At 51.5% G+C, this 12,819-nt stretch overlaps 1 protein-coding gene across 1 annotated transcript in view; it reads right to left on the minus strand.

Moving 5' to 3' along the window:
• Positions 1 to 12,174, minus strand: part of GRIN2C (glutamate ionotropic receptor NMDA type subunit 2C) — a 35,965-nt gene extending 23,791 nt beyond the window's left edge. Inside the window, 4 exon segments of the mRNA XM_025197425.1 lie at positions 940 to 1,151; positions 4,340 to 4,454; positions 6,135 to 6,727; positions 11,767 to 12,174. Of these exon segments, the coding sequence (XP_025053210.1) occupies positions 940 to 1,151; positions 4,340 to 4,454; positions 6,135 to 6,727; positions 11,767 to 12,174 (1,328 nt within the window).
• Between the last annotated feature and the right edge of the window lie 645 nt (positions 12,175 to 12,819).

Raw genomic sequence — 12,819 nt, forward strand, 5'->3', positions numbered from 1 at the left:
CAGGAATCAGGGCCATTGAGCAAAACCAAATGACACAGTAAGGGGTGGCACTGTTAACATGCTGGGAAGGCTAGAAGAGCATGGGGTGGCGGCTATTAGTGGGAGAGGAACATATGTTCCTCTCCCCAGGGGGCAGGGGACGGCTGTTGAGCAATGCCTGGTCCCCTGTGGGAAGGAAAGAGTGACAGAAAGTCTGAAGTAGGTGTAGGATGATTGTGCAGCAGATCTGCCAAGGAAAGCTCACTCTCCTGCAGCCCAGCTGACACCTCTTTGATCAGCAGGTTCCAGGGGTCAGCTGTGGACAGGCGATTAATACCCATGCACAGGCCTGTCTAGCTGCATCCCTGCAGGGACACCTTCCAGGAGCATCTTCATGGCCACCTTTCCAGAAGGTAGTCTCTGAGGAACCTCAGCCACAGCCCTAAATCCACAGACTCTCAGTGTCCTGGAACTATAATTGATGGGCCAGGGCAGCAGCCAACCTGCTGGGAAAACACTGCGTTTACAGGCACTGAGCCGAAGCCCCAGAGCCTGCTCCCAGAGGGCTCCAGCTGTGTCATAACTCAAGTCTAGCAAGAGCCAGAAGCTCCCACCTGTAAGACTCAGGCCTGGACGAAAGCCCAGTTCCAAGCTGTCTTTCCAGCTGGGCGTGACAGAGCTCTTACAGCTGTGATAAGAAACCCTGCTGCAACAGGCCCCTATCACCCATCCAACCCAAACCACAACATTCCTGTTTGAAAATACTCGGGGAGCCCGTTTCTAGCACAAGTAGCATCTCCCTGCTACCAGTGTAGCTTGCGTAGCTCCGATCCCAGCTGGGCAGGAGCTGGACCACCTGGTTCTGCAAATAGTGTTTCTCAGAGCTGGAGATGTTTCATTAACTCTGCTCTGACATGGATTGATATGGCACCTCCAGCCACCCCCTGCCTGCCCACTTACCCCTCGGTGTAGTTGGTTTGCTTCCGGCAGGGCACGGTGTTGCGCACGCAGACTCCAGTGGTGGGATCCGTGTTCTCCACGATGACAAAGGGCCTCTCTTCCAGGGTGGCTACGGTAAGGTGACGATTGTCCGACATGGGCTGCAGGAAGGAGCCGTAACGGGGCCACACAGGGTACTTCATGTGGATGATCCCCTTCTCCCATTTCCCCACCTGCCAAGAGTGGAGGGAGCAGCATTAGGGTGAAGTTACACATTACACTTAGACTATGCTAAATCTGTGGACTGCGAAGCACTGTTAAATGTGCTATGAGCAGTTACACATTAAAGATTAATACCGTTTCTTGCCTTCACGGCTCTGACTTGCCACTAGAGGGTGTGCGGGGGCATAGCCAGGAACCAGGGATGCGACTAGGAGCCGGGACACCTGGGCTCTATCGAGGGGAGGAGGCTGGGAGACATGCATCCTGGGGTGCCAGAGAACTAAAAAGTGCTTGTTTTATCTCCATGGAGCAGACTGAAGTTACCCTAACACAAGCTACATCACACGGCCCAGCATTAATCCTCACCTAAAGTGGAGTAACTCTGAGATGCTCAGCGGGGCACTTGGCACAAGTGAAAGAGCTTTATCATATTTTAAGTGCCCTTAGTATGGTCTAAGTGTAACGTGTAATTTCAGCCTTACAGTCGACACCCGGGGAAATGCCACCAAGCAATGGGGCAGGTGAGACTATTGCTAGGGTTCAAAGCAGGCCCATTGCCTTCTGCAATCCCCGCCCTCACTGCACTGCTATAAAGGAGGAAGAGGCAGAAGGAAGGCCCAGGTGGCTGCAGGTATCAGAGAGCAGAGCTCTGCTGGACACGCAGCAAAGCGCAAATCACCTATTCAACACATTTCCCCTCTCCTCTATCTGGGATCGATCCGCTATGCAGAGCAATTCGCCAACTCATTTCTCCAAATAATTATTAGTCTGTAGCTCACTCATTTGTTTCATTTGATAATCAGGCAGCGCTGACTGAAAACAGAGGTTAGGTGGTTTACTTCTGTCCACCTTCCCTGTCCCTTGTGGAAGCTAGCTCCTGCCACAATAATCCAGGCAAATTTTGCCTTCTAGGAGAGTCCAGCTGTATTAGCCTTAGACAACCTCTGCCAGCAAATGGCCTTGTTAGCAAGCTCATTTTCCTAGACCAGAAGCAAAAGTGATGCCACCCCAGGGAAAAAGGCATTGGCCTAAAATTAGAAAGAAACAGTGGCAGGCTGCTTCTTGTTGTAGCTGCTAATGCTATTGCCCTGCGTGCCCAACTCTGATAAACAGGTGGCGTTCGCACTGGCCTCCGAGGAAACCTGAGGTTAGGTGGTTTACATCTGCTAGCTGATTTGCCTCCAGGCTGATTTGATGCCACAGCCAACAGCTGACTGCGCGTCCCAAGCCAACTAACACCCTCCTCAGGAGCCTGGAGGGTCCCTCTTGGGGGCCTGCGTGGCTCTCAGCTCTCAGCAGGGCTATCCGGTAAACACATTGGTGCTTTCTAGCCAAACAGAGCCAAGACGACTCTTTTTAAAGCAAATATTTTGATTTACTGAAAAATGCGGCTCTGCCTGGGAAACCACAATTTTGGGGGAAAAACAACATGCTTGTTTTTTAAATGAAATATTTGGATTTTTCCATTTCAGAACAATGTTTGGAGGCCAAATGTAGTTGGATTTGATTTGTTTTCAAATATTTTTACAAAGCAAATAGTGCCAAACTGAAATCAATGTTTTTTTTTCAGGCCCAAAGGATTTCCTCAGTTTTTCATTAAAACAAATGAGCAAACGACAACAGAAAAAAAGGTTCTGTTTTGAGTTGAGAAAGAAAAAAATATATATATATTTGGGATGGTTTTTTCAGTCCCCATATCAAAACACGTACATCTAACTTGCACCAAGTGTCCACCAAAGATGTCTTCTAGACCTACAAAACTTCACTGATCACCTCTGGGGTAAGATGCAGCCACTTACTCGCACACAGCACGACTGGCTACAGGAAGGAAGAACAAGAGCATGCGCAAAGGCATCCACAAGGCAATTCAGGCTGGCTGAACGTCACCTACATTTGACCGGCATTTCATCATTCATTCTCCTACCCTAGTGAAAGCGCTTTGGGATCATTAATGATCTAGCAATCTTCTGTTCTATCACTCTCAAAAACCCAGCATATCCCGCTTCTCCGAAGCCATGCAAGGGCAGTAGTTCAGACAGAAGTGTGGAGAACTGCACCTTTCAATGGCTCCAGCATGAGCCAGACAGAAGCAGTAGCTACGTTGTGCAAGGTTCAGGTTGCACAAGGGTGAACTACTAAAACTCAGAGCTACTGAAAGGAGGCTGACCCAGGCCTGCTGCATTCCCCTGACTGGTTACTGAACAGCATACACACAGAGCTGTTACTAACTCCCTACAGCTCACAAGCTCTCCCCTTTCCGCTCCGACTCTCATCATGCCCTGAGCCCTCACCATTTGACAGCTCCATGGGCTGTGGCTTCCTGGAGAGCTGCTTCATACATATGGTGTTCCTCACCCTCTCAGAAGAAAGCCTCCAGCTTAAAAGAGTGACCCAAGCCAAAGTCCTTTCCAATGTGCCTGACTTCCAAGGGCTGGAAACCCAAGGCTGGCATATGCTATGAATAGAAACTCATAGCATGTGCCAGCCTTGGGTTTAAAACCGCAGTTCAGAGCAAGGAACCGCATGTCCTGCCTGGAACAAAACAGAAGTTCATCCAGAGGAAGCAGGACTCTGATGAGGGGGGTTGAGGAGGTCCTATTAAGGAGGGACGGTGTTGAAGATCTTCAGGCTGCAGGAGGGCACCCGGAGGGTACAAGGCAATCTGACTTGGGGGAACAGCAGCGGACAGGGGACTGTAGTGCGAGCAAGCAGGGAGATCTAAAAGGGGCACAGGGAGTCTACGGCAGGGATGGACAGCGTCTCTACAACTGGAACAGGAGCCTGTTAAGAGTTGATGGGAGAAGTTAAAGCATAGGAAAACCTATTCTTGGAGAGCAAGTTTGGAGAGGAAGGAGAAGCAGAGCACATAGCTGCTACATCACATTTTAGGATGCTTAGGTGGTTAGTCAGAGAGTAGTCACCTTGTAGACTCTTGTTCAGAGACGCGTGCTTTTGTAGATGACAACCTATTCATGAGATGCTATTTTAGTATATTTATCCTGGTATCCTGTTAGCTAAGTACAGCAACCTCTCCTCCTCTCTACCAATCTTATAGCCCATAGGACCCTTTGGGAATAACCTCTCCCTCCAGCCCTAATGCCCATCTGAGGGCTACCGGAGCAGACTGTGTTTAGAAGGCAAAGGTGTCCCTAAGTGGTAACACCTGGGTGAGAGCAGGTGGAAAGGAGGGAGCCCTTACCATCTCCCAGAGCCGGTGCCGGTTCAGTGAGATCACCACCATGGTGGGCCTCACCAAGTAGCCACCTTCGTTGAAGGAGAAGTCCCGGTGCTCCCACGTCACATTCAGCATGTGGCTGGTTGGGATTGAATGAAACAGACCATGGTCAGGAAAGAGAGGAGCTTCCCAGACCTGGCTAGAGATCTCCCGTCCTCTCTCCAGCCCACAAATGGCACGTCTGGCTTGCCCAGACTTCACCCAGGCCTCTCCCCATCACATCTCTGCAGGCTATCGGGCAGGTTCACCTAGCGCAGGAAGCGCTACGCTGAGTAGTGAGGGCCGGGCTCTGCCACAGACTGGGTGTGGGATCTTGGTATAGTTACCTCCCTGCTGTGTGCCTCAGTTTCCCCAGCTGTCAAACAGGGACAAGGCTGCCCTGTCTCCAGACAGCACTTCAAGAGCTAGGGTGGGCAGTGCTATACAATGGTATGTATGTGTATGTATATATACTCAGTATGGGGTAACTCATTTGGGGTACAGCAAGGACCTGCAGACAAGCACATCCTGATAGCAAATGAAAAATGAAGAGCGAGTGGTGTGGGGGGAAGATGAGGAGATGCGTCTAACTTCAGCTGTCATCGTAGCATCAAGAGGCTGGATGTTAAGTCATCAATCCACTAATCAGCCTTGCCAGGCTTTTGCCCTCCTCTCTGGTTTCCTTACAGTCCAGGAGTTACAGAGGGAGGCAGAGCGGCACAGGCAGACAGGCAGCCCCTCAGGCAACATAGATGCATAAGAGGAAATCTGAGACCCAAGGACCTTAAATCTCACCCCCACATCCTTTCCCCCAATGGTGTGAACCACAAACCACTCGGAGGCAAGTGGGATAAAGGACAGAAGACTCCAAACCAGCAACTCGGGGGTGCGAGGTGGGGGAAGGGTGGGCCAGGGAGCGGCAGCAAGGTCACTGGATTGGCACAGCGCCTGCAGATGAGAGCCGAGTGCCAGCATGTACAGCTGCAGCGCACGAGACCAGCCTGGTGACTGGTATCGCTCCCAATCAGCATCACTCCTTCAGGCAGGCTCCCACCCCAGCTGCCTCTCCTTCTCCCTCCAGCTCCTTCCCTCCTTTATCCAGCTCCCCGCACCCACCCCCGCTTAACAATAAGCTGGAGACTCCCAGGGGCTGAGACACCCCCACAGCCCAGATCTACCTAACCCAAAGCCCTCGTTTAATTACCGAGGGTCACGCCCCAGGTAGGCTCGTTAGAACCTGGAAATTAAAACCGCCGTGCTCGGTGAGCTCCTTCATGCTTCTTAGCCTGGTCCCATCCTCTTCTCATCTCACCCTGCTCGCCTGCTCCCTCCCGTTCCTTCCCCTCCCTTGGCTCCTTATCTCCTCACTCCAGGGCTGTGGTGACCACCCAGTCCCACTGGATGCTTTTGCACTGAGAACACGGTGGGAAGAGGAGAGCAGGTTTTAATCGCTGTCTCTGGCAGCCAGCTGGCAGTGCAGACCCATGTGCAAGCCCCCAGACTTGGGGCCTGGGGCCTGAAGTGGTCTCTCCAGCTCAAAGCTAACTAGGAAGCATCCTTGCTCCCCAAGATGTGGAGCCCAGGACTTATTTATTCCCTCTCTCTCCCAGGCCCCAGGCCCTCTGCCTTTCTGAGGCCTCCCTTGCATCTGGTGGAGTCTGCCCTCATGCAATAGATACCATGACCCCCAACCAAAAGGGGTTATCCTGACCCCCACCATGCAAGCTGCCAATGCCAGACACGGATGGAGGCCACCTAGGAGTAGCTCTCCTGTGCTGACCTGTAGAAGGTGCTGTTTGTGACTGTGCTGGGAGGTGTCTTACAATCCTTGCCCACATCTGGGAGGTGCCCACGGGTCCTGTAGTAGCTCGACGCCCCCATGGCAATGATGGCCACGCCATCCCGGACCTTCTGCCGCAGGCTCATCTTCCAGCTCTCGGTCACCACGCTGATGAGACCGATGGGGAAAGAGACTGGCGGGAGCTCCATGTTCCCCACCGTCAGGCTGGGCACAATCCAGACATAGCCAGGACCAATCAAGCCGGCCTCCTCTGCCACCTGGAAAAGGTACTCAGCCTCCTCCCGCGAGCAGTACACAATCATCACCTGAGCATCGATCTGCCGCAGCAGGCGCTGGGTTTTGGAGTTACTCCCATCCTGGGTCATCTCAAAGGTCAGGACATCCTGGAGTTCCCAGCCAAAGTAGCTGGCATCTGTGAAGGAACGGATCACGTCCAGGAAGATGTTGTACCCAGGGTACAGACTGGTGATGACCGCAAAGGAGCCCCAGTCATATTCCTCCAAAACCTTGAAGATCACCTGAATCTGCTGCTCGATGGAGACCCCCAGCTGAAGAAAAGCAGAGCCAGGCTCCTGGAGGAGAGAACCATGCCTCAGAGGCAGGACAATGGGTTAGCAGGCAGTTCAGCACAAATAGCCCCCCCAGGTATCAGTCTCCTTGCTCTCTGCAAACCTTCACCTGCTCCAGACATCATTATGAAGACACCACCCCCGTCCCCAACCCTAACTCCAGCACTGACAGACAGCCCAGTCCAGCAGATGCAGCTTGGGCTAAGGGAAAGGGACTCTGTCGCCAACTCAGCCACCAGACCCATGACTGACCCTAGGCATGCCGCTTCACTTTCCTGTGTTTCAGTCTCACGTGCAATCACAAAAACAGGGGTTGCAGCCAGCAGCATAACTTCCTGGGCTCCAGAGGGCAGGGAAGCCTAACAGCAGAGGATTGTTACTCCAGCTGCTACTCTAACCCTGCAGCCCCCACCCCTTTCCTTCATCCGTTGTCATGTATTGTCCACTCCCAGTCTCGTTGTCCCCCCTTAATTTCTTAGCCCATCCCTCCAATGCACTTCATTCTTCAGAGCAAAGGACAAGTCCACCAGGTGATGGGATGTGAACTGCCCCATCAGCCTCATTCTTGCTCTGCTGCTCTGTCTTGATATGGATTTTCCTGCTATCCAATTTTCCCCATACCTTATCATTTATCCCTCCCCCTCTGTCTGTGCCCCCTTCTTCTTCCTAATCCATCACTTCCCATCCCTAATCCTGTACCTTCTACCCAGATTATCACAATCACCAGGTCCCAAATCTCTTCCATTTCCCATCTTGTATATTCAAGACCTTCCCTTTCCTGCCCTACGTCGCCTGTGATACCCGCTCCAAGACCCACATGTCACTTTTGATCTTACATAACCTGAATTTTGCCAATCAAAGCAAATCACCTGCATGGTGCTAGGAAATGGTGAAAGCCCTAGCACTTTAGGCTGTTTGTTCCATCAGAAATGGGCGAGTGAGTGAAAGGATTATTTCTAGGATTAATATTTCCTTTGACACAATTTATCCTTAATTGAATGTTTCTGGAACTTCAAAGGTGCCCAATATTTTTTCATTCAAATCATTAAAAAAAATTAAACATTTGTGTGAAAAGAATAAACCTTCCTGATGAGTTACATTCTGTTCAGCTCATTTTACAAATCTATACCTGCCCCACACCCACCTTTCCTTTCCAAAGGTCCCACTGGCCATCTCCTTCCCCCCTACCCTCCAAGCCATCTGTCACTCTTGTTAGCAAATTTTAATTGATCTGATTCCATGCTAAACGAGTTACAAAATGGAATTTGCAAAAGGTCATAGAGGAGGCAGTAGGATTTTTTTTTTTGGTGCAAAGAAGCTGCTTCTTTAAATTATTTTTGCCAAAGAGACATGGATCAGCTGCACAGAAGGTGAATTCCCAGATAATTCATCATTAGTGAGTGGGTAAATCAGTGGGGAAGAGAAGATTCCCCTGGGTTTGAGAAGTCTATTGTATAGGAGTTTACAAACAAATCAGAAACAGCTCCAAAGAAGGATAACCAGGGCATGCCCGCAAGCAAGCAAGAACATTGCACTCCCCAGAAATAAACCCTCTAAAAAATATCAGTCGAGTCCACTGGGAGAGAATGAGAAGGAGCAGAGAAAGCTGCAGCTGCCAGGTCCAGAGCACAGCAAATTTGGGGACTATTTGTAATCAACTGGGTCTAGCTCAAGGTACTTCGCAAGATTAAGGGCATCAGATTCTCTCCAGGAGTCCCACTGACCTTGACATCTGTCAATTTTTTAGCAAAAAGTTTGTAGCCACAATTTAACTCCAAGTTCGACTCATGCACACGTAGCTGCTTTGTGGGATCAGCAAAGCAGGAAAGCAGACATGTCATTAGCATCAGTTGTGCCTAGGTGCAACATTTCAGGCATAATTGTTTGCAGGTGTGAATCTGGACCTAAAGAATTGGAAGCTCAGATAGGGATCTTTCTAAACATTAGGCTTAAAAAGCTCTTGGAGACTCCAAGCTGCCGACCAAAACACACGTGAAGGCTTTGAATACACAGAAGACTGGGCTCCAGGTGTCTCTTCTCTGTTTAATGCAGTGAAATTCTAGGGACAAATCCTACAAAGTCTCTGCAGAGAACTCTTGCTGAAATCAAGAAGTCCGCATACAGAACGATGGCAGGGTCAGGCCCAGATTTTGTATAGGGGCATTGGTACAAGCAGCATCCCAAGAGGTTTTACAGTTAGAGGTGCACAATAAAGGTTAGCAAAGAGGAGTTAAGAGGTGCTGCCTGCAGAAAGCAGAGAGACCGTCACTGCAGAGCTTTGAAAACCAGATGATAGATGGAAAAAATGCAAACAAGCTGTTTGATACGGAAGGATCCATGAGGGACAATATTTTTGCAACACAAGTGCCCAGATGCTAATGTAGGGGGCAGAGGGGCCAATAGTAGGAAGGGCAGAGGGAGAGAAGGCAATAGAGACAGATAAGGTACAGGAGGTTTGGAGCTGGCCATGGCAGGCATGCGAGCCAGCTCCTTCATACACTCCTTAAACTCAAGTGCCAGCAGGAAGAGGAGAGGAGCCCCAAATCCCCTGTCTCAAAGAAACTGAGTATCCTGGTGCTGTCGAGCCCTGTCCCCCGGCTGCAGGATGATCCGAGCTGGGTCTGGAACCAGACCTGGATGTTCCTTGTGCTGAAGAAAAGCAACCTGGCTACATCACTGAAATGTCCCATCAAAAATAAGGAAGGTCCTTCCTCCTTGTCCTAAAACCACTCCTAGTGCCACAACCTGGGCCTCTTCCTCAGATCAGGGTCCTAAGCCCAGCTTCCTAAACCCAGATCAGGGTCCTAAGCCCAATTCACAAGCTGCCCCTTTCAGGCTGGGTCTTTCCCAGATGGAGCCGGGCTGGTTAATGCCAAGATTCAAGCTGCTTCTGGCTGGGGAAAGGGCTCCAGGCCCCACTTTGGGTCACAGCACTGGGCAGCCCAGGCCACCTCCCCACGAATCCCTCTGTAAGAGCCGACACTGCCTGCAATGGAGCACTTGGGCAAGGTCTCATCCCAGGCCCTCACTAGTGCAGAGAGGTAGATTGGCCTGTTTTTTTCTGCTGTGTTTTCCAGGCCAGCTGAATATACCAACTGCCCATGAGAACCTGGCACTGAACCGCCATGAATGCCTGCCACAAATAAGGCTCAGGGAGATCTTTATACATCCCCCCGCAAGCAGATGATGGTAACAGCGGATGACACCCAGTGATGGGCAAACAAATAATCACCCAGTGTGTGGCCCACCTGGATGAAATCAAAGCCCCCTGCAGCAGCCTGGGCACTGGGCTCGCCTCTATGAAATCAAAGCACCCTGCAGCAGCCTGGGCACTGGGCTCGCCTCTGCTGGGCTGGGCTTGGATGCTACCTCGTGTGGCTGAGCTGAATTTCAGTGGGTCTTATTGGGGCAGAGGCAGTCCTGGGAGCTCTGAGTGGTCTGCTGTGACTCTGGATGCCTTTAACTCCTGCTAAATGCAGTCAGAGAAGGGTGCTTAGGGCCTTACTGAATAAGGCCCCAGGCAGGAAAGCTCCAGGAGCCAACACTTGGGGTTGTCTGGTTCTGGCAAGTTGGTGGGGGTGGGATACACCGGCAGAGGAAAGGGATTGGCCTTGTTTTCACGCAGCTCTGCCCTGTCCCTTCCTTTTAGTATCTCCTTTCAGCTTCATTTAGTCAGCTTCAGCACTGCTCCAAACTGCTGGCCCTTGCACCCCCACCCCCTCCAATTCCTATTTCCTTCCAGTGCTCTCCCCAGTCACGTCACGCACACACATGCCGGATATCTCAGTCTCAGACCTTCTCCCAACAGATAACAGCAACTGCTGCCAGTGGATGGAGTGATTTCTTTGGTTCAAGCTGAAGTCCTTAAAGGTCCCCCCCCTCCCCCCCTCAACTTAAACCCAACAGCCGGGCAAACGGGGATTAAATCAGGGGGTTCACTGCTAAACTGAAAGGAATCTAAGGTCTAATCCTAAGAGACGCTGAGCACCAAGCACTCCCCTAGACCTAACACTTCTGGACACAGCTGGCCTAACACTTCTGGACAATGTGGCATCATGCACATGACCCTATCTCACAGCACCAGGTGGGACCAGACCCGCAGCCTGTTAGATGAAAGGCAGGTAGTTCCCCAAAGCCCCCTCAGCAATGATAGAGCTGGTGTCACCTTCCCTCTTTTGAGTCAGAAGAGTTTGATCCGGGATCATAATGGCTCCCCGAATTTGCCTTCACGTCTCTGTCTTGCCCGTGCTATTACTGGTGACAGCTGCATACACAGCCACTGAAGAGGCATATATTTTCAAAAATGAGCTCTCAGAGGTGCTTAACAAACCCTGTTACTGCCTCAGTCTCTGCAGTGGTGAGCAATGCCAGGGTCTTAGTGGCAGCTGTCACTTTGCTGTCACTTCCCAGCAGGAGTGCCAGCGTGCAGACATAGATCAGGACTTGGGGAATGCAGCTTCCATGTAAATGCATGAGGAAGAGAGGGACTTTCAGTGGAGTCAGAGGACAAGCGTTACTTTCAGAGGCTTGGGAGGGAGAGCGGCAAGAGTTATCTACCACCCAGCATATAAACTAGCTGCTTATTTTCTTCAGTTAAGCTAATCAGAGCATCCTTGAGTGCTTGAAAAGTGCCTGGCACATAGTGGGCACTACCTGAAATAGATCATAACAGTCGTAGATCTTCTGTTAGAGTCACTTCAATGCCCCCCAGCTTCCCTATAAATTCAAATGCAGGTCTGCATTGCCTAGCTCTTAAACATATATCATTGGATTGCTAGCACAACTTCCTGCCAGGCTGCTGTGTATCACAGGCACTGTGGGCAATGTGGGAGCAATTTGCTCTTCCCTGCAAATAGCGATCAGTACATACACACAAATTAGGAGCCAGACCTTTCACTGATGTCAGCTTGACTTCTCTGGAGCCAATCTGATGTATGCCCACTGAGGATGGGGTCCCATTGCTTTAAGCAAATAAAACAAACTCACTAATTTCCCCTCCTCCTTCCTGTCACCAGATAGACCCGACAAGGAAAAGATGTCACCTTTGGGGTCAGGACTACAGCCGAGCCTCCGCTGATGCTGATGATGGGGACGTGGGTCTGGGAGGATATGAAGTCCAGGATCTGCGCCACGGCTTCTGTGCCAATGTTGTCCTCAAAGACAATGCCGTGGATCTTGTGGCTGGAGAGAATGTCGCAGATCTGGGTCAGGAGGGTGCTGGGGTTGGTGTTGTTCACGATCACCGTGATGGGGTGGATCTCCAGAGGCATGTCCAGGAAGCTCTGGGGAGTCAGGCGGCTGCGGACGTGGAGAGGGTACGACGAGCCCCCGAACACCACCGCGACGTTGACCACTGGCTCCTCGGGACCCGGCAGCAGGATGTCCATTATGACCGCGGAACAGCCCAGCACCATGGACAGCACCAGAGTGTGCGTCACAACTCTGCCCATGTCCACTGCCGAGTATCTGCGAACCCAAAGCCAACAGAAAGCATGGGTGACAAAGAAAGCCATGGGGCATGCCTACCCCGCATAAATCAACCCGGGAAAGGAGCTGTTGAGGATGCCCTGAGGGGAGCCCTGGCACGGCCCTCAAGACCTAGCTTTCTTGTGCTCAACTGCGGTGGCTTGAAGCACCCAACGGGTGTCCCTCATTGCCTCTTTACTGCAGTTGACGTGTGTGGAGCAGGAGGAGCCAGTGGGTGGACCTTTTCCCTCAGCAGCGTCTTGCCACCTTGGTGGAGACATTACCCGTCTAGATCAAAGCCTTCATCAGGATGGGCAGCAAGCTGTGGAGAGGGCCCAGCTCCCCCCGTCCTGAACCCGCACAGGTCCTGCCATCTCCCACAGGCCACTTCTCCTCCACAAAGTCACAGATCTGCCTCCACACAGCAGTGGTGCAACCCCACTCTGTTTTATCAGCAGCTGCTCCATGGGGATGACATGCTGGATACAGATATCCAGGTCTCTAGGCCTTTCTGCCTCTATAGCGAGACCACCCTTGGCTTCCCACCTGTGGACCCAGCCCTCCCACCTCTGTTTTGTGGGCTGCTGATCTCACACTTTTCCCCCTTTGGGGGGAAAGTCCCTCATAAG

This window comes from Alligator sinensis, unplaced genomic scaffold (assembly GCF_000455745.1).
Source record: "Alligator sinensis unplaced genomic scaffold, ASM45574v1 scaffold400_1, whole genome shotgun sequence".
In the NCBI taxonomy this organism is placed as follows: Eukaryota; Metazoa; Chordata; order Crocodylia; family Alligatoridae; genus Alligator; species Alligator sinensis.